This window comes from Amphiprion ocellaris, chromosome 8 (genome assembly GCF_022539595.1).
Source record: "Amphiprion ocellaris isolate individual 3 ecotype Okinawa chromosome 8, ASM2253959v1, whole genome shotgun sequence".
NCBI classification, from domain to species: Eukaryota; Metazoa; Chordata; class Actinopteri; family Pomacentridae; genus Amphiprion; species Amphiprion ocellaris.
Window position 1 is genome coordinate 12,921,321 of NC_072773.1, and position 17,995 is coordinate 12,939,315.

The 17,995-nt window shown below is 40.7% G+C and overlaps 2 protein-coding genes across 14 annotated transcripts in view; both read left to right on the plus strand.

Annotated features, from left to right (window-relative positions):
• The window catches only part of prex1 (phosphatidylinositol-3,4,5-trisphosphate-dependent Rac exchange factor 1), a 105,949-nt gene extending 92,585 nt beyond the window's left edge, over positions 1 to 13,364 (plus strand). Inside the window, exons 30-42 of one of the 2 annotated variants that reach the window (XM_035942932.2) lie at positions 403 to 493; positions 607 to 735; positions 833 to 874; positions 1,889 to 2,106; positions 2,360 to 2,462; positions 5,111 to 5,254; positions 7,461 to 7,575; positions 8,363 to 8,429; positions 8,586 to 8,630; positions 9,221 to 9,396; positions 9,652 to 9,754; positions 11,285 to 11,352; positions 11,460 to 13,364. In XM_035942932.2, coding sequence (XP_035798825.2) covers positions 403 to 493; positions 607 to 735; positions 833 to 874; positions 1,889 to 2,106; positions 2,360 to 2,462; positions 5,111 to 5,254; positions 7,461 to 7,575; positions 8,363 to 8,429; positions 8,586 to 8,630; positions 9,221 to 9,396; positions 9,652 to 9,754; positions 11,285 to 11,352; positions 11,460 to 11,502 — 1,344 coding nt within the window. In that variant the 3' untranslated portion in view covers positions 11,503 to 13,364. The remainder of the gene's footprint in view (positions 1 to 402; positions 494 to 606; positions 736 to 832; positions 875 to 1,888; positions 2,107 to 2,359; positions 2,463 to 5,110; positions 5,255 to 7,460; positions 7,576 to 8,362; positions 8,430 to 8,585; positions 8,631 to 9,220; positions 9,397 to 9,651; positions 9,755 to 11,284; positions 11,353 to 11,459) is intronic. The other variant, XM_055012797.1, reaches the window with a different exon arrangement.
• A 1,803-nt stretch (positions 13,365 to 15,167) lies between these two features.
• kcnq2a (potassium voltage-gated channel, KQT-like subfamily, member 2a) overlaps positions 15,168 to 17,995 on the plus strand; it is a 40,649-nt gene continuing 37,821 nt past the window's right edge. For 4 of the 12 annotated variants that reach the window (XR_004846455.2, XM_035942938.2, XM_035942940.2 and 1 more), the window contains exon 1: positions 15,169 to 15,896. Coding sequence is in view for 10 of the 12 variants with exons in the window: in XM_035942938.2 (XP_035798831.1) it covers positions 15,598 to 15,896 (299 nt within the window). In the remaining 2 variants the exon portion in view is untranslated. Of the gene's footprint in view, positions 15,897 to 17,995 lie in introns of all 12 variants that reach the window. The other 8 variants (XR_008602508.1, XM_035942943.2, XM_035942945.2 and 5 more) reach the window with 4 other exon arrangements.

Sequence of the window (17,995 nt, forward strand, 5' to 3'; positions counted from 1 at the left end):
GCTTTCACTTGACCTCCTTTCTTTCTCTTCTCTCCTCTTTCTGTCTTTCTCCTCGCACGCAGTCTTTTACTGATATGTGGACTGAGTCGAAGGCACACATCCACCTTTTCATCTCCTCTTGCCAGCATTTGATGTCCTTTCACTCCCTGTGGGGTGCACCCAATTTGGCTGCTGTAGTTCTTTCCACATGTAAACAGCAGCTCAGGGGGCTGCAAACGCGAGCCTTGTTGTATATGCTTTGCCAGAAGTTATTGCAGACTCGTGTGTCTCCTTGAATGATTTAGAGAGAAACATGGTAGTTTAAAAAAGGAAATTCTGAAATTTGTATAGAACATGAGGAATGAAGGAAAGAAAAACCTAAACTGTATCTGACTGTGTGTTTGCTTTTATTTCTGCATGCAGGTTGACTCAATCAACATCCTACTAAAAGGGCCTGTCATGACCAAGGCCTGTGAGGAGACCAGGCACTTTTACTCCGACCACAGCCAACCAGGTACATATATGTGTGTGTGTGTGTGTGTGTCTGTTGCTTGACAGGTGGGTGCCGTTCAGCCTCTGTTAAACGACATGCACACACACACACACACACTGCTTTTATGCCAACAGAGTTTCGTCAGACAGAAGACTGGACTGTTCGTTGTCGTTATATTATCCACAAAAACATCCAGGAAGACCCTTGGAATCTCCCCAACTCTATCAAAACCCTGGTGGAGAGTCTGCAGAGATTTGTAGATGGTCAGTGGAACACGCATGCACATGTACACACTCCTGCCATGTGACCATCTACAGTTACTATCAGTCATTCCATCTTGTGTTTCTTCTGCTTTTACAGATGGAAAGAACCAGCTTCTCCTGGCTCTGCTCAAGTGCACAGGTAGAGTAACATGTCAGTGGTCAAACAGACACCGGTTCATATTCAGAGCAAAGGCAAACCTAATTAAATAATTAAAACCCGCTTCTAATTTTGTGTAAAATTAGCAGAAAGATGAGCTGTGTAATCACTCAGCAGGACTGCGTCTCAAGGAGCAGGAAAAGCGTCACAACTGGAGCATTTTAAATCACTCCAACACTTTAAAGCTGTCTGCAAATGAAATCGTCCATCATATGAAGTTTCATCCCTTTTTATATCAGGATATCTGCAGATGCTGAATTGCTTAGGCTCCAAGCAGTTTTCTGGGTGATTTCCGCTCCGATCACATTTTTGCTCACTATGGGCTCGTTTTTCACTGCACCTCTATGGAAACAACACATCTATGATCTTTTATTTTTATTTTTTTTTTTTTTAAATAAAACAAAATTCAATATGTACAACATTTTTCAAAGTTCCAACAGGTGTGACTAATAGTGGAAAGAAAAATGGTGACTTTCCATGCCATAGATATTTTACTGCTTGTATTTTTCATTTGTTTCCATATTTGTCTCCCATCTGCTCTCCATGGTCCATGTTTTGGAGTTCAGAGGGTTAAAGCATCCTTAAAAAATAGTAGATGAATTCCTTCCATTCTTTTTGCATTTTCTTTACTGAAATGTAGAGTAAACACAAAATAGAGCATTTTAAATGTACCTTATATTCAGGCTGAAACCAGTTGTGCTTTGTATTTGTGCTGGAATGAAGGTTGGTGTCAGATGCTCGTGCCTATTTGAACTGGACCCAGTGGCATATGGTGCCAGTTAATGGGACATTCAGACTAATGGAATTAGGTTCATGCATTGGAGCGAGTTCAGGACGTGTAATGAGGGAGGTCACTCACCGATCTGCTCACCGTCTTCTGCTACACGTCTTCTTCTGTAACCCTTCATTTTCATACTGCTGCTTTTACTCCCCTCCACTGTCATTTTCTCCCCATAACCTCCCACCTTCATGAACTCTCCTGCCCTCCAACACCAGATACGTCTCTGCAGCTGCGACGGGATGTGATCTTCTGCCAGGCGGCGACGGGTGCCCTGTGCACGCTGGCCGAGCAGCTGCTGATGGCGCTGCGATCGCGCTTCAACAATGCCGGCGAGTACCAGGAAGACAGCAAAGAGACCAGCCGCAAGTGGCTGGAGCAGATATCCGTCATTGGTGTTTTGCTGCACTTCCAGTCCACCCTAGCTCCGCACGTGGTGAGGACAGATTTAGTATTTTCATTTGGTTGGTCAGAAAAAAAAGTGTCTGAATACATAGCTTTAGAGCTTGATGCTATTTTAAGTAAAAATCCTCATTCAGTTTTAAAGTGCATGTCTGCTCATCTCCACTTTTGTGATGTCTTCCTGAACCTCTGGATCTGTATGGCTTTCTAGCCACGCAGCTGCCTCCACAGCTATCTAAACTCTCTTCTTGGTGCGACTTCTGAGCTTTCTTTCTCTCCTCCGGCAGAAAGAGGAGCGGACCATGCTGGAGGACACCAAGGCAGCCCTGTTGGACTTGGACAAAGTCACTGTGTTCTTCAGGCCACTGGAGGATGAGTGTCTAGTCGCAAGTAAGAGACTCCATCAACAAAGACTGACTTGGCCCATTCAAACCGCACTGCCGCTAATGAGCAGCTGGATGGTTTAACTAACTCTGAATAAAGTTCTATTATGTGGATGTATGGTAGCTATTGAGGGTGAAATTGCCATTTTGCTGTTGCAGATTTCATTTTCTTTTTGGTGGTGAGCTACTGAATAGAGAGCTAAAACACTATAAATGACTATAAATCATCTTAAACAAAGGCAGAACATGAATTCCCTTAATGTCCTCGTTGTCCTTGTATTACAGTTAACATGGTCTGTCCTGACAGGCTGTGAGGGGTTTCATTTAAATTTTAGCGATGCTCTCAGACACCCAGCAGCAGACACATGTCATTGAAACATGCCTAAATATACACAATCATTTCGTTTACGATGCATTATGCGCTATAGTAGAGAAATATTCTTTAGAAGCATGAAAATGATAAATAGATTTTGTGGTTTGCACTGCTTCTATCCTGCCAAAGTGCCCAAGGTCAGACCTTTTTTTCAGAGTAAGCATTCTAATACGATGTTGTAGTGCAGTAGTTTTAACTAACGGTGCACTTTGGTTGTTCAAAGCGGCCGTTATGAGCATTTTTACATAACTGTGTACATCAGGTTTTGCACCTGAGCATATTTGTGCCTTTAATAACCTGATTATCTGCGTGTACAGAATGTGCTTTGGGTTACCCGAAACCTTAAACAGCTACAAAGAATGACTGCACCCTGAATCAGTCATCTTTTCAGCAGCCTCAATATGGATAGCAGAGATTGCTGCTCAAAGGAAAAGCACAACATGCACTTGCCATTTAAGGGGACAAAACTGTGGATGCGGCAGGAATTTGCTATTCTAGGTTCACATCTGCAGGATGCATTTTGTAATCACATGTTGTGCATGAATATACAAACCAGCGCATGCTCTAGTACATATTGGTATGAGCCATTCAAGCTGTTCTTATACTCATACCTCACAAAGAGGTATACAGACTGTACAGGCCCAGTCTCTATTGCTTTGATGTAAAAACATGTTTCCACCAAGCTTCTGTGCTGAAGTTGCACATCCGCTCAGACTGCTGCAGTGCAGGTAGACAGCTTGTGGCGTCAGAGTCCACTGGACAGTATTGATTTTGCTAATAGCATTTTCAATGAGCTGGGAGCTATAGGTAGGATACAGACATGTACGACCTACAGAGTCTGAGGCCCCTGAGTTCAGCCTGAAGCATCACAGCCAATTCCACAGGATTGTGGCTTAATGGGGAAAGATCACTAACCCTAGAGGTCGCTCAGTAAAGGTCACCTTTTCCATTTTCTGACAAGTGTTCATGTGTCACCTTTGAGAGAAAGCAGTGCAAGTAAGCTTCAGAATCATGAATTATTACTAGTCGTGAGTTGTTTGTAGGATTAGAAATAGTGACTGCTCTGCTTTTGTAAGACCTTCATGATGAATTCATTTAAACTACAGTTTCCTTTGTGTGCAAGAAGATACTTAAAAATACTTAAAAAATACATAACTTTGACATAACTATCTCAATGATATATTTCGTAGCCACGCATGACGAAATCAGGGATCAACTATTTCCCTTGTTTTGTGCGATGATTTAGACACCATTTATCAGGGTTTCATAAGGCTGAAAGTGTCTTAAAATATAATTTAGCTCTTATATACAGACAAACATGACTAACATGCAAGGACAGTAAGTATATTTTTATATTTAAATTTACTCTTGTACTTTCTTTCTATAACTGTGCAAAAAAAGCCAGACTGGGGACAAGGTAAGCAGTAAATTCTCCACTGTCAGTCTTGACAGCACAGTTTCTGATGCGACTGCCATTGCAATGACTGGCTTTTTTTAAAAAATAAAGTTGAAGTACAAGTACACTGAGTTTTTTGGGGAAAATATCAGTTCTTTGAAATAACAGCTGATACTTACTATGCAGTCTCTGTGTGTTGTGATAAATGACATTTAGAAACCTGAGATATAAAAGAGCTTCTGACTTGCAAACATTTTGGAAGTGGACATTAAAAGTGACAGAAGCAAAGTCAGTGGTGATATTTTTCCATGCATTTTTTGTTTGCAACTCTTCTACTTACTCATTTTGAATATGTGTAAGTGAAGTTGTTATCATGAGAAATTATCCACATTTCATGCAGAAATACACAATGAATTACCTGAATGGAATGAATGTGCCTTTTGCAACACGTTCGTACTTCTACCATTCAAAAGTTTGGGGTCAAAAACTCACACTTTTATTCATGTGCTAACATAATTGCACAAGGGTTTTCTAATCATCAATTAGCCTTTCAACACCATTAGCTAACACAATGTAGCATTAGAACACAGGAGTGATGGTTGCTGGAAATGTTCCTCTGTACCTCTATGGAGATATTCCATTAAAAATCAGCTCTTTCCACCTAGAACAGTCATTTACCACATTAACAATGTCTAGACTGTATTTCTGATTCATTTAATGTTATCTTCATTGAAAAAAGTTTTTAAAAAAAGTTTTTCTTTCAAAAATAAGGACATTTCTAAATGACCCCAAACTTACTGTGGTGTATATTGAGTTGGTCCAACAGCCATAAGTGTAACATGACAGGTTTGTTAACCTTTTCCTTCTCTGTGGTTGTGTGTTGCAGACACACCGGTGTGTTACCAGGTGGAGGGCAGCCGACAGGCCTTGAGGGTCACCCTGTACCTGGACAGCTGTCACTTCAGTGAGCTGCCCAGTCGGCTGCAAAATGGAGGCAGCCTCAAGCTCCACACTGTCCTCTTCACCAGGGGTAAGACTGACCATACTGGAACAGAAGAACTGCAGAACCTGAACACGAATTATTCCAGGTGTAGATCAGATAGTGGAGCATGATGTAGCAGTGCAAAGAGAAATCCCACGGTTTCAGTCTCAAATCAGTGATTTTTTTTTGCAATACCTTCCTGAGTATTATCCCCCTGAACAGCTGATGGGTTTGCAAGGCTTTTTACTTTAAAAAATGGCCAAAATTACAGCATTCATCAGGACAAGAAACTGTGGAGAAAAAAAAAGGATAAAGTTTTCAACATACTTATGAACTACTCGTCTGTGATGTGGTGCTCGTTTGGGAAAGATTGGGACTTTCTAAGCTTAAAATTGTGATATTTACTTAGATGCACTTTATTTTTCATGTCTCATTTTAAATTTGCCAAAACCATATAACTGCCACTAAATAGATTCTGTAAAAAACAAAGAATTCTGCAACTGCAAAGTAATTAGTGAATCTGTTGCAACCAACACTTGTGACAGATTCAGCAACTTTTTTAGCCAAACTGCAGGCAGTGTTTACACAGAAAATTAGAATGTAAATAGTAAATACATACTGTATGTAATTACCTTTTTTTTCCTGGTATTGGTAACAACTCTGGGCCTTTCGATAACATTTTACATGTTGATTGCAGTTTTTTTTGTGTGTAAAACAGTCAAAGAAATTCAGTTTTCTCTTTTTAAATGTTTTATGATTTATGGCATTATAACTTTTACATGCTGCACAGAAGATATTTTCATATTCTCTTTACTTCAAGCCACGGTTCTAGCCAAGTATGTTGCAGTGAAAAATGAGCCAACAGGAAGAAAACAATGTAACCAGAGCAAAAAATGTCTAGAAAATGTTTGGGGTTCAGAGGGTTAACATAGTCTCAAATGCATCCCATAAGAACACTAATGTACAGCAGACATTCAAACTTGAATCATTAAAAAACACTGAATGTGTCGTGCAGCCTTTTAGCCTCTCACTTGTGTACATTTCCTGGTAGCTTTATATGCTTTTGTTAAGTTACACTGAACTCTTTTATTGGCCGTTTGAAACACTCCAGCTTTACCCTCCCCTCTGCTGCTCCATGCCATCAGTCTCTGAATGGAGGCCAAGATGCATCACGCCTGTTGTTCAAATAGCCATTCATTTTCCATACCAAAGTGCTAGTTGGACCAGTAGTCCAATCAGTGAGCTAGGGTTGTTTCCATTTAGTCTGCAGATCAGTGTGCAAACATCACCACCTGCTGGGAAACAGTTGCAGCTGCAGGCTGAGATGAACATATGGGGCTCCTTATGATACTGCAGATGTTAAAGTTTATGTGTGGCAATATGTGTCCATCCGTCCGTTATCTCTATACTGCTTAATCCTCATTAGGGTTGCGAGGGGCTCGAGTCCATGCCTGCTGACTTGGGGCGAAGGCAGGGCACACCCTGGACAGGTCACTAGTGTATGGATGTGACGTTGACGATTATGGGGATATTATTCCAGCAAAACTATTTGTAAATGTGTATCTAGAGTTGTGTGTCTGTATCTCAATCTGTGTCCGTAGTGAGATTTGTTACTGTGTAAAAGAATTTGCAAATTGTGCATTGATATTTGTCACTGCCAACCACAATCTGCAAATGTCTTTTTAAAATTTGGTGTGTCTATAATTAGGTTTTCAAATGTGTAAAAAATCTGCTAATCTGTATCAAAATTTGTAAACATAATAAGATCTGTAAATGCATGGAAAGATCCATAAATACGTGTAAAGATGTGAATAGAAGTATTTGACTACAACTGCTGGAAATACAGACAAATCACCAGTTACAAGTCAAGTGGGGATCACAAATTTTTGTTCACATGATTTTTTACTTCATTTCTGCCTTATCAGATTTGTATCAGTAATTTCAGGGTTTCTGTGCCCTGAGCTCAGGCTTACAGGCTCATCATTGCCATTGTAAAGCATCTTGCATTGCCTTGTGTATAAATTGTGCTACACAAATAAATTTGCCTTGCCTTGCCATAGAGGATAGTTGAAGGTTGGCTGGAGGAATACATGGGGGCTCAGAGTCCACACTACAATTGTGTTTGTTAGTGTAAAATGCAATGATCAGGTGGGAAGTTGTGAGGTTTCACGTTTAAGAGCCATGGAGTTGTGTGTGCATATAAGTGTGTGCCTATGTGTGTTAATGTAAAAGCCCCCACCTCTTTGTTTTGCAGCTCTGGAGCGTCCAGAGGGAGTGTCCCAGCAGGACTACGCTGCCATGGAGGAGTTCCAGCAGCGCACCAACGCTGTCTCACTAGAGAAGGTCAAGGCCTACTACCGCAGACTCAGGTACGCTATGCTACACTGCATCACAGTCCACGCTAGATGTGTTTCACCTTAAAGGGAGAATTCACTCTGCGGCGTTGCATAAGCAAGCAGAAACTGTGTGCTTTTTACGTTCCCTGTTTGATTCTTTGCACATTGTCCAGAATTTTTCAGGGTGAAATCTGTATCATTTACACACCTTTCCTTAACAAAACCCACATCAACCAGCAGGATTTTTTTGGCTTGTTCACTGAGTGCAGCAAAATGACTCATTCAGATGTAGCGTTTCTCAAACATTAGTAAGATAAGATAAGCCTTCAGTAGTATATGTAGTGAAGGATTACTGTCCATACATACAAATTGACTCCTGAACAAAGTTCTGTAGGAATAAGGCAGTTTTTGTAATGTTTTTGTAATATGCTAAAGTGATTTTGGTATTTCTTCAATTAACAGGTAAAAATCCAGTTACTGTTGTTCATTTTTGTTAGTCTCCCAGTGCACATGTATATGTGTTCAGAGTTTCATTCTTCTGTTCTTACCGTTTAATTCCTTCATAATGTATTCATGGTTTTCAGCAACCTCTTAATATGGCCATGATTTCTGGTATGTGCACATTAATACTCGGTAAATGACTCAACATCAGTAAATGATAAAATATGTACTGTGGCAGATACATAGTCTATAAAGTGAAGTACTCTAGATGCTCGATGACTCAGCTCTCAGACGAAGTGAGTCATAGGACACGAATCGGTAAATTTTCAAACCAGATGAAGAGATTTGAGAACTGATGGAGATGCTTCTGTCCCAACAGGGCTTTCTATTTGGAGAAGTCTAATCTCCCTACAGACTCAAATACCACAGCAATGAAGATAGACCAGGTAAATATACACTTATTCTGATTTATTTCCATTTTACTGTCGTCACAGAATGCGTATGTTTAAGTCTATATGGTCTTTTTTTAGCTTCTATTTTGTTCTTGTAACATACGTCAATTTTCTATATCATGTTGTGACTGAATATAAATGCAAGCACAGATACTGGGCCTTGAAGTTAGAGACCTTCAACCAAGCGTTTCCAAAGTAAGATGAACTGGTGTGCCATTCCCACCACTGGAAACCCCCAGTAGCTCACCAAGACCTCCCTATTAACTCCAACTAACCTCAGCACATCAACATTATAAACTGAACTTCAGTTCTAGTGTCCCAGACTGACTGTAGCTTCAATAGATTCCAGTGATTAAAACTGAGTAGAACATAGTGTCGGTGTACAGTAGAGAACTTTATTCTCAGGTTTCCAATGTCTTTCAAAAGAAAGACTGCAAAGAGTTCAGCCTCTTTGTATTATATTTGATAGTTTTCCCTGCTCCATCTTACAAGTCAGTTACTCTGCTTAGCATTGAATGTAAAAAACATTTCGATTGTACCTCTGAATTGAATTCATATAACTGCATCATTTTTAACTATTCGGTTTGATTCATGATGTATCACTTGTCTCACCAAATTTTCAAATAAACAAGCAACTTTTTTCTCCACTTGAATTTATAAAACCAATTCAACACTCAACAGTAGTCTAAATGGCTTGCTAAGATGGCTTTATTTTTTAATATGGTACTAAATCATGTTGTTAGCCGTCCATTTAGCCCCTGACCCTTTACTTTTCCCTCTCACAGCTGCTGCGACCCCTCAACACGCTGGACGACCTGTGCCGACTAATGCAGTCCTACGTCAACGTGCGGCCGAGCGCCCAAGGCCACCCGTCGGGTGTCAGTGTGCTGTGTGTGTCCTCGGAGCTTTGTAACCGCCTGGGAGCCTGTCACATCGCCATGTGTGGTACAGGCATGCAGAGGTCAGTCTGGCGCCACGGCAGCGTTATTCTGCTGCCGGTGTAGTATCACTGGTCTGTCAGTAGGAATGAAGATTAACACCATGCAGAGTCGATGACATGCACCACTGAGCCTGAAAAGCTCAGCCTCACCTCGCTGTCAGAATGCGTTTCTGTTCGAAAATGTGTTGCAGATGCACATATGGACGACCGGTGTCGGTGTGTGTTTATTACTGAGCAACACACAGCGCTAACCTTTAGTCGTTATCTTCTTTGCAGATGTACCCTAAGTGTGACACTGGAGCAGGCAGTGATCCTCGCCACTAACCACGGCCTCATGCCGCGCTGCATCATGCAGACCATGGACATAATGCGTAAACAGGTAAACCTCAGACACAGTGGATCTCAGAGGAGGGAGGTTCATGGGCCAGATGGGCTTATTAATAAACTATTTTAGTAAAACCTACTACTAGAAAATAATAGTTATAGTAGTATTTCATGATTTTATAAAATAATGTAACACCCGTTATTAGAATTGGAGGATATTAATGATTTTAATGTTTATTTACAATGTAAACAAAATCTCATATAAATAATCATCAGGTAATGTCCACTGTCTACCATTTATATTGATCACATCAAACAAACCTCCAAGACACAATATTCTCAGTAACCTTTTTTGTTGTTTGTTAGTTGTAACCCTCCAAACAGCAAAGTATGCTGACTCGTTTGAAAAGCGTGTTATCTTTGAAAACAGTCTCCAAAATGACACCATTTTTCACAACCAGAAACTGTACAAAGAAAAAGGATCTGATTCAAAACTGTCCAGTGGTCCTTGATTTTCTTATCTGACACAGTTTCTTCAGAAAAATTATCCAGATGCAAGCTTAAAATATCAGTCATTTTTTGCTTCACATTTACTCTTTTAAAAAATCCCAACAACTAACTATATTCTGCAAAAAATCATTAAATTTCAATGAAATTTATTTGGACAGGACAGTGCATATTAATAAACATACAATCTCATAGGTTTACACAAGATTGCAGTAAATAAGCCATATTTTAGACTAATTTTCATCCGTTGTCCCAAACATAAAAGAAGAACACAGAGTTACAGACTTTTAAAACAAGTTCATAAAACAAAGACAGTGATGATAAATGAATTCTAGCTGAGTTAAACCTACTCTAAAGTGCTATTATTTCAGTAAAGTGCTTTCTAGGCAGAGCCTGTAATAAAGTGCTTATAGTTAAAGGGCCTGATTTTCTCAATGTTTGCAAATTTGGTTGATAATCAGCCACGTCTTATACTGTCTCCTAAAACTGACAAAGTGGAACTTTCTCTGATAGCTATAGGTAAAATATTCCAGTTTATGCAACCTTTAATAGATAAGGCATTCTGTACAAAGGAGGACTTTCGAAATTTTTCTTCACAATCACCCCAGGGGCGGTGGGGCCATCCCATTCATAGACTTATCATTATTCATAGATTATCCAAGCACCTTCAAATGATTTAAAATTCTCAAGTCTTAGGAATTGGTGTTGATATGCATCATTTTTCAACAACTACAATGCTTTATTTACATGTTGTTTACCTGTTATTATATTGTCATTGACATTATCTGTTCATTTAAAAGCCTACACTTAACCTTTTTGAAGAGGTTATAGTTTTACTTTCATCGGTTTATAGCCATAATATAGTGTTTTAAGCCATTCATCAATGTTCATGCTGCTTATTAAGGCTATATACAGTATTGAAAGTGCACAATATACAGATGTATTGTGATTGTTTGTGTCTCTCCTTCTATAAACCTCTACCAGAAGACACACTCATAGAGCAGTTTGCATGCTTCACAGCAGGTGAGCTGTTTACTGTAGGGTATTTGCTTATAAGATATATTTTCTATTCTGCCAGGGTGCAAGAGTTGAGCTCTCTGCTAAAAATCTCAAGGTAATGGACCAGATGCCTCCATCAGCTCCAAGGTACTGCATGAAACTAGTCATCTCTGCCCATTACATCAGTACATCGCATCAGTCATAGTCCCAAACAAGGTGGATTCCCCTCATTTGAACTTTTTCTTTTTCAACAGGCTCTTCAAGCTGTGTTTGCCACCCTCAGATGGAGAACTCTAAAAATATCATCACACCATCACCTCAGAGAGCTCATAATAGAGAGAGTGAGAGCAGAAGTGGAAGAAGTGATGGGAGATGATGAAAGCAAAGAGTCTCATGTCTCCTCTAAGAGACCCTGCGGGTGTGAACAGCACAACATGAGCGAAAAGGAGGAGGCCTCGTAGAGACCACGTCCACAGTGATAATGCTCACACCCAAGCTTGTATTAATAACTGGATTAACCAAACTACCTGTAGCTGACTGTCATCCTAAATGCAGATGTTGTCCGTTTTGCCTTGGACTGCAAACTGTCTTTTTCTCCGTTTGGGCTGGTGTTCCCCAGGGCTCGATGTTCGGACCCCAAGCAAAGTAGAATATTCGAATACCCTGGTGTTCATGCATGATAGCTGACCGCGTAGATGCAGAAAGTCAAAGAGCAGACAGAGAGATGGAAGTAGGGAATGAGGGACCGATGAAAAGCTGATGGGGAGGCTGTTTTCTTCTTCAGCCCGTTGCATGTGGTTACTGTGCAATTACTGTAGGTTTAGTGTGAGTACTGTATTACTGCACTATATGAAGGATAGTTATTTATTGTTTCCAGAAGGAGCGTCTTTATCGCTTACTTATACTATATCAGGTATCAAAGAATCTAAAAGCATTCCAGCCTACATATTGAACAGTATTTAAAGGACCAATGGCATGCCATTTTTAGATATAACTGCTCATGTTTGCATTTTATTTATGTGTTTGGAATACGTCAGGAAGTGTTACATTAATCTTCAGGGAGTGCAAGGGATGGATGAACTGAAGCTAGCTAATCAGAATCAGGACAAAGGAAGCTAAAACAAACTATACAAGGCTGTTTGGTAGCAAGCAGCAAAGTCAGCAGGTGGTGATATGGAATCACTGTTAAATTATTAATATATTAATTCAAATGTACTAGTTGAAGGATTGCCTTCTGTTAACTAAGACATCATTTGATTTTTAAATTGACTTTTATGTTGTCTTGAAGCTGTTGTATTTTGCTGTAGGTATTAAAAAAGAAAGCACAATGATCGATCCATTCAGTGTTAGCAAAAAGTACTGTAAGCCGTTTGATGTAAACAAAGGGATTGTTTGATGACTGAAACACAGTAACATTAGTGTACTGAAGATTTCATTTTCTTGTACATACAGACTGTAACAATGTCAGAGGAAACGATAGGACATGTATTACAGCAGCAGAGTAATGTTTTAAATTAAATTGGTTTATTTTTATGAAGATAATATAGTATATAAAACATTTTGTATTTGTGACTGTGCATTTGAAGAGAAGCTGCTTCTCTTTCCTGAGTGTAACCTCACTGACAACTTGTTTTGGACTGTTGAAAATGTCAAACATGCATTTCAAGAACCTCTCTTGACATGCTGCATTCATTCAGCAGGTCACTTAGTTCTTTTTATTTATTTAAAAGCAGCCTGGTTCCAAATGAGCATTCTGAAATAGTAGTAGCATGACCACTTCAAATTTACAGTTGGCATAGAGGACTCGTGGTTATTTGCATTATCATCACTTCCTGTATCAAATTTGCTCCTATCCTGAGCATGTAAATAGTATGACTGCCCAATGCAGCATTACTTACTATAATCTGGTCTTAAGTGTGCCTGTTGCCAGTTCGGAGTAGCTAATGACTGCAGCATGTTGGTGTAGCTGGACAAATACATCACTGATTAGACAGTTATTTACATTATTCTAATGTTTCATTGTTGTACATAGTTTATCTGCAATTTAATGTTGCTTTAAAATAACTGTACAAAGGATTTTTGTTGATCTTTCTAAAATGATTATTGTAAATGGAATCTTAACAAGCTAGTAAATAAAATGTTCTCAGTATGACAATGTTCTCAGTGAAGCAGCGTTGTTGGCACCAACAGAGGATCCAACAGAGGATGTGATGTTCAACATGAAAGTCCTTATGGTGAAAGTCAGGACTGTATTTTTTTTTTTGCTTTATTGCTTTTTTACTGCCACTTCTGCGTTACAGTGTGTTCTTCCCGGTTGCCTTTGATCTACTGCATGTGACTGAGGTTACACACGAATGACTCAAAAGAAATGAGCTTGAGAAGATTATTACATTTTTTGCCTTCACACACCATATTAGCAGACTGTGACTAAGTGCTGCTGGAAGTGAACAATAGCTCTTCTGACTTTCTTTTACTCACCCCTCTTACTCCTAATTTTGCTTTAGTGCATATAAACCTTGATTACCTCCTGCTTTCTGTGTTATTCAATTTTATTTATATAGCGCCAATTACAATTCAGATTGTCTCAAGACGCTTTACAGAACCCATATGCCTGAACTCCCAGAACAAGCCCTAAGGCGACAGTGGCAAGAAAACACCCTTGTAACAGGAAGAAACCTTGAGCAGAACCCGGCTTATATGGGGGGACCTATCTGCTAAGAGGGACAGAAGAGGTAGAGGGGGTGGGGGAGGAAGAGGGATAGGAGAAGGGGGGGTGGGGGACAAGGAAATATATAACACACATTGGGATACATGCATGATATGAGAAACATAGATGATGCATACAAAATACAAACCAACATTGAATCTGATTCATAAGTTTACTGTTATGGTGTAAGGCTCTGGCATTAAATATACTACATATGTAGCTGGTAGTAAGATGCAAACACTGTATAGATGAGCATATCATGTATAGTGAGGGTGATGCAGAGTAGATTGGTGGAAATGGGCTTCTGGAAGCAGTGGGCTGGAGGAGGATCAGCAGCAGCATCCCACAGTGGACATGATGGAGACTAAAGCTAGTTGGTGGGAGAACAACCACAGATCAGAAGCATCCAGCTCTGGGACCAGGGACACTCGGAGAAAGGACACAGGGAGAAACAGAGTGAATGCAATGCGATAATGGAATATAAAGTAAATGCATAGGTAATTAGAGAAGGGCTCAGTGCATCCAGAGAGGTCCCCCAGCAGCCTAGGCCTATAGCAGCATAACTAGGGGCAGAACTAAAGGACATCGAAGAACAAGTCAGTTGTGCTTCGTACATGCAGACTCCAACTGACCCCCTTACGGTCACCCAAGTCAGCCGCAACTATAAGCTTTGTCAAAAAAGGAAGGTTTTAAACCTGGTCTTAAAACCAAACAATAAAATTTCTCAGTTTCAACATTTTATCCATTGCAGTTGAACCATGTGAAATAAATGAAAGGATTTACATGATTTGCAAATATTTGCATTTTGTTTTCATTTGTATTTTTTTGTAAAATTAGTTGTAGTAAATATGGCAAAACACTTAAATCTGGCATAGCCTTAAGAGTGCAGAGAATAAATAAATGCACAACTTTAAAACTAAATTGTTATAGAAAATTCACTAAGAACACATGGCTATACATTATTTAGTCAACATCTTTCACTTTGCTGCAAGTTGATGTGCATTGTTTCACTCAGAATGTGCAGTTTGGCGTGTTTTGCTGGTGTTGGCAGATACGACTGCATGTATTCAGAAAAGCAACCTTAAGCTTGACACAGTTTTTGGCGTCCATTAACCTCACTGGAGAAAGCTGCACATATGAATATTGCATGAACATGAATCATCCAATGAAAGCCTTCCTTGCAGCCACTCACCTTTAGCTGGGTAGAGAGGATGGAGGGTTATCTCAGGATAGATTTTAAGACAAGTGTTTTCCCAAAGTACACAAATGATCCTCTTTTCCTTTCAAGCCAGTAACTTGTGACTGTTTTGGCAGAACGTTTCACTCACTGCACCAGATGTTGCAGCTTTAAAAGAAGGCTGATTTCATGCAGAATTGAAATTTACAGTGTTGTGATATTCTGGCCCATTAAATGATTGCAGATGTGCTCCGAACCGCTGATGACCAACGTGATTAGACTGGAGTGGAACTGCATTGTGCGTCTCCCTCCTTGCTGTCTGTCAGATGGCCGGAAGGGGCTAAGGCAAAAGCATACACTGTGCAGTTTCGCATGGTTATTGCAATTGGTTTTCTAGGGGGACCGACACCGTCTGCATTCTCCACCAGCACACACCCCTCAGCACCGGTGATGCATCCCCGCGGCAAGGACACGGACAACTCCTCGCTGGAATCGTCTCGACTTTAGAATGGTGCAGAAATCTCTCAACGGCGGGGTTTACCCAACTCAGGCCGGAGAGAAGAAGCACAAAGTCGGGTTTGTTGGTTTGGACCCCGGGGCTCCCGAATCCAGCAGGGACGGGGCGCTGCTCATTGCGGGTTCGGAAAGCACCAAGCGGAGCAGCATCCTCTGCAGACCCAGATCCAGCATCTCCGCCGGGAGACCCAGACCGTCGAAGAAAAATGCCAACTATCGGAAACTACAGAATTTCCTCTATAATGCACTGGAAAGACCGCGGGGATGGGCGTTCATCTACCACGCTTATGTGTAAGTGCAACCTGGGCTCAAGCCAAGCATGTTGATTCTGCCGTGGTGGGGTTTTTTTCTTACCTGGAGGGTCCACTGCTGCTACTGTGTCATGGTTTGGAGGAGCTACTGTGGTTCTGCATTGATGATCCTGTTCTAATGGCGCATTAAAGCTGCTACAGCCCCAGTATGGACGTGCTGTCAGTTCACATGCTCCTGCTACAACTCTTAGTCCTGGCTTTAGCAACTTACATCATAGGAACTTTCAGGTCGTCTTACTGTAAAACCTGCATACAGTCTGTGCTGTACATGTGATCTCTGTGCTGTGTTTTATTGATTGGCGTTCCACTATGATGCGGCAGGTTTCAGCACCGCGCTCCGTGGACAGCTCCGGGCCGCGCCACTACTTTCACTAATTAAGGTTGCAGTGATGTGGACTCTTCTTAATACAGAGGTGTGTGTGTGTGTGTGTGTGTGTGTGTGTGTGTGTGTGTGTGTGTGTGCGCGCGCGTGTGTGTGTGTGTGCGTGCGTGTGTGTGCGCAGACTAAGGGAGTGTTCAGGATTTTACACCCAGCAGCACACAGTATATGAAGCTTTTGTGACTGGAACATGATGCATTTATGTGTCAAGTTAATGAGTTAGTCTGCCAAACAGTAAATGCCAGACCCCAGCGATGCCATCTTAAATATGTAAGTGCTCTCTGGTCAGCATAGAGGCAAGCAAGCAGCACTGAGTGCAACGACCTGTTAGGGACGTCACTGCTGTTACACATTAAAGAGGTCCTGCTGCATTTTTGCATTGCATTTCATCAAAAGTTTCACATACTTTAGGACAGAATGGTCAACATTTGATTCGATCCAGACTCTGATCCTAAATGTCCCAAAATGCATCCAGTATCTTTAGACTATCCCTACTTCATAATCTATGATGCAGACTTTCTGTTTGTGTGGACCAATAAGAAGAAAGATTCACAGGATGTTCAGCACACAAATGCTCTATTGTCCAAATGAAAATGTGAGTTAACTGTACTTTGAAGTGCCCTACAGCAATGCCTAAATCCTTCCATTTCAATGAAACATATGCTCGATAATGAGGAGCTGAAATAGCCACAGCATTAAGTAATTCAGTGTGCACAGCATATCGACTCCCCTGAGATAGCCTGATGCTAAGGAAGGGAGAATGTGGTTTACTATGAGACCACACACACACACACACACACACACACACACACACACACACACACACACACACACACACACACACACACACACACACACACACACACACACACACACACACACACACACACACACACACACACACACACACAGGGCCTGCAGGTACTTCTGAAATATTAACTGAATACTATAGCAGCCAACTGAAATTCCTTCACCATTTGGTTTGCTTTTTGAGAGATTTTCAATGAGCTTTATGGATGAATCTCGTGCATACTGGATTCTAGTGATGGGTTTTATTTTTTTGCAGGATAATACAGCATTTCAACCCAAACTATACCAAGCGGCCTATTTAGAATAAGGTCAGCACCATGTGTGCTGTCTAAAATCAGAATCCTTTGGAAAGGGGTAAATTCATGGCCCACTCTGATTGGAGCAAGGTGAAAGACATGTGACTGTGGTCATAAAAGTCTCTCTGACACAAATACATACAATATGCACACATTGTCATCCGTCCTGCAAAAAAAATCTTCATAGATGCCACAGCTCTGCCTTTATTCCATCTGTCTCTCCTTTACATTATTCATAATCACCACACTTCATTTCATCTCCTAACTCCAGCCACCTGATTTATAAAACTATCATGTGCTGACATTACTCAAATCTTTCCCCTCCTGCTTCATTGTATTTCTTATCTCTGCTCCAGAATAAGAAGCATTTGGCTAACAAAATGACACTGCTGCCTTGAACTACAGAAGACAGAACTGCAAAATCCACTGCTGTTTAGACGACAGCCATTTCTCTTAGACAGCCTTTCTCTGGAAATGTTAGGCAGGTGTTTTGTTCCCTGGTCTTGTTTGTAATGTGTGTGAATGATCAATATGTGGAACATGAGCACCTTCCATATATTCAGAGTACTCTCTCTCTCTCTCTCTCTCTCTCTC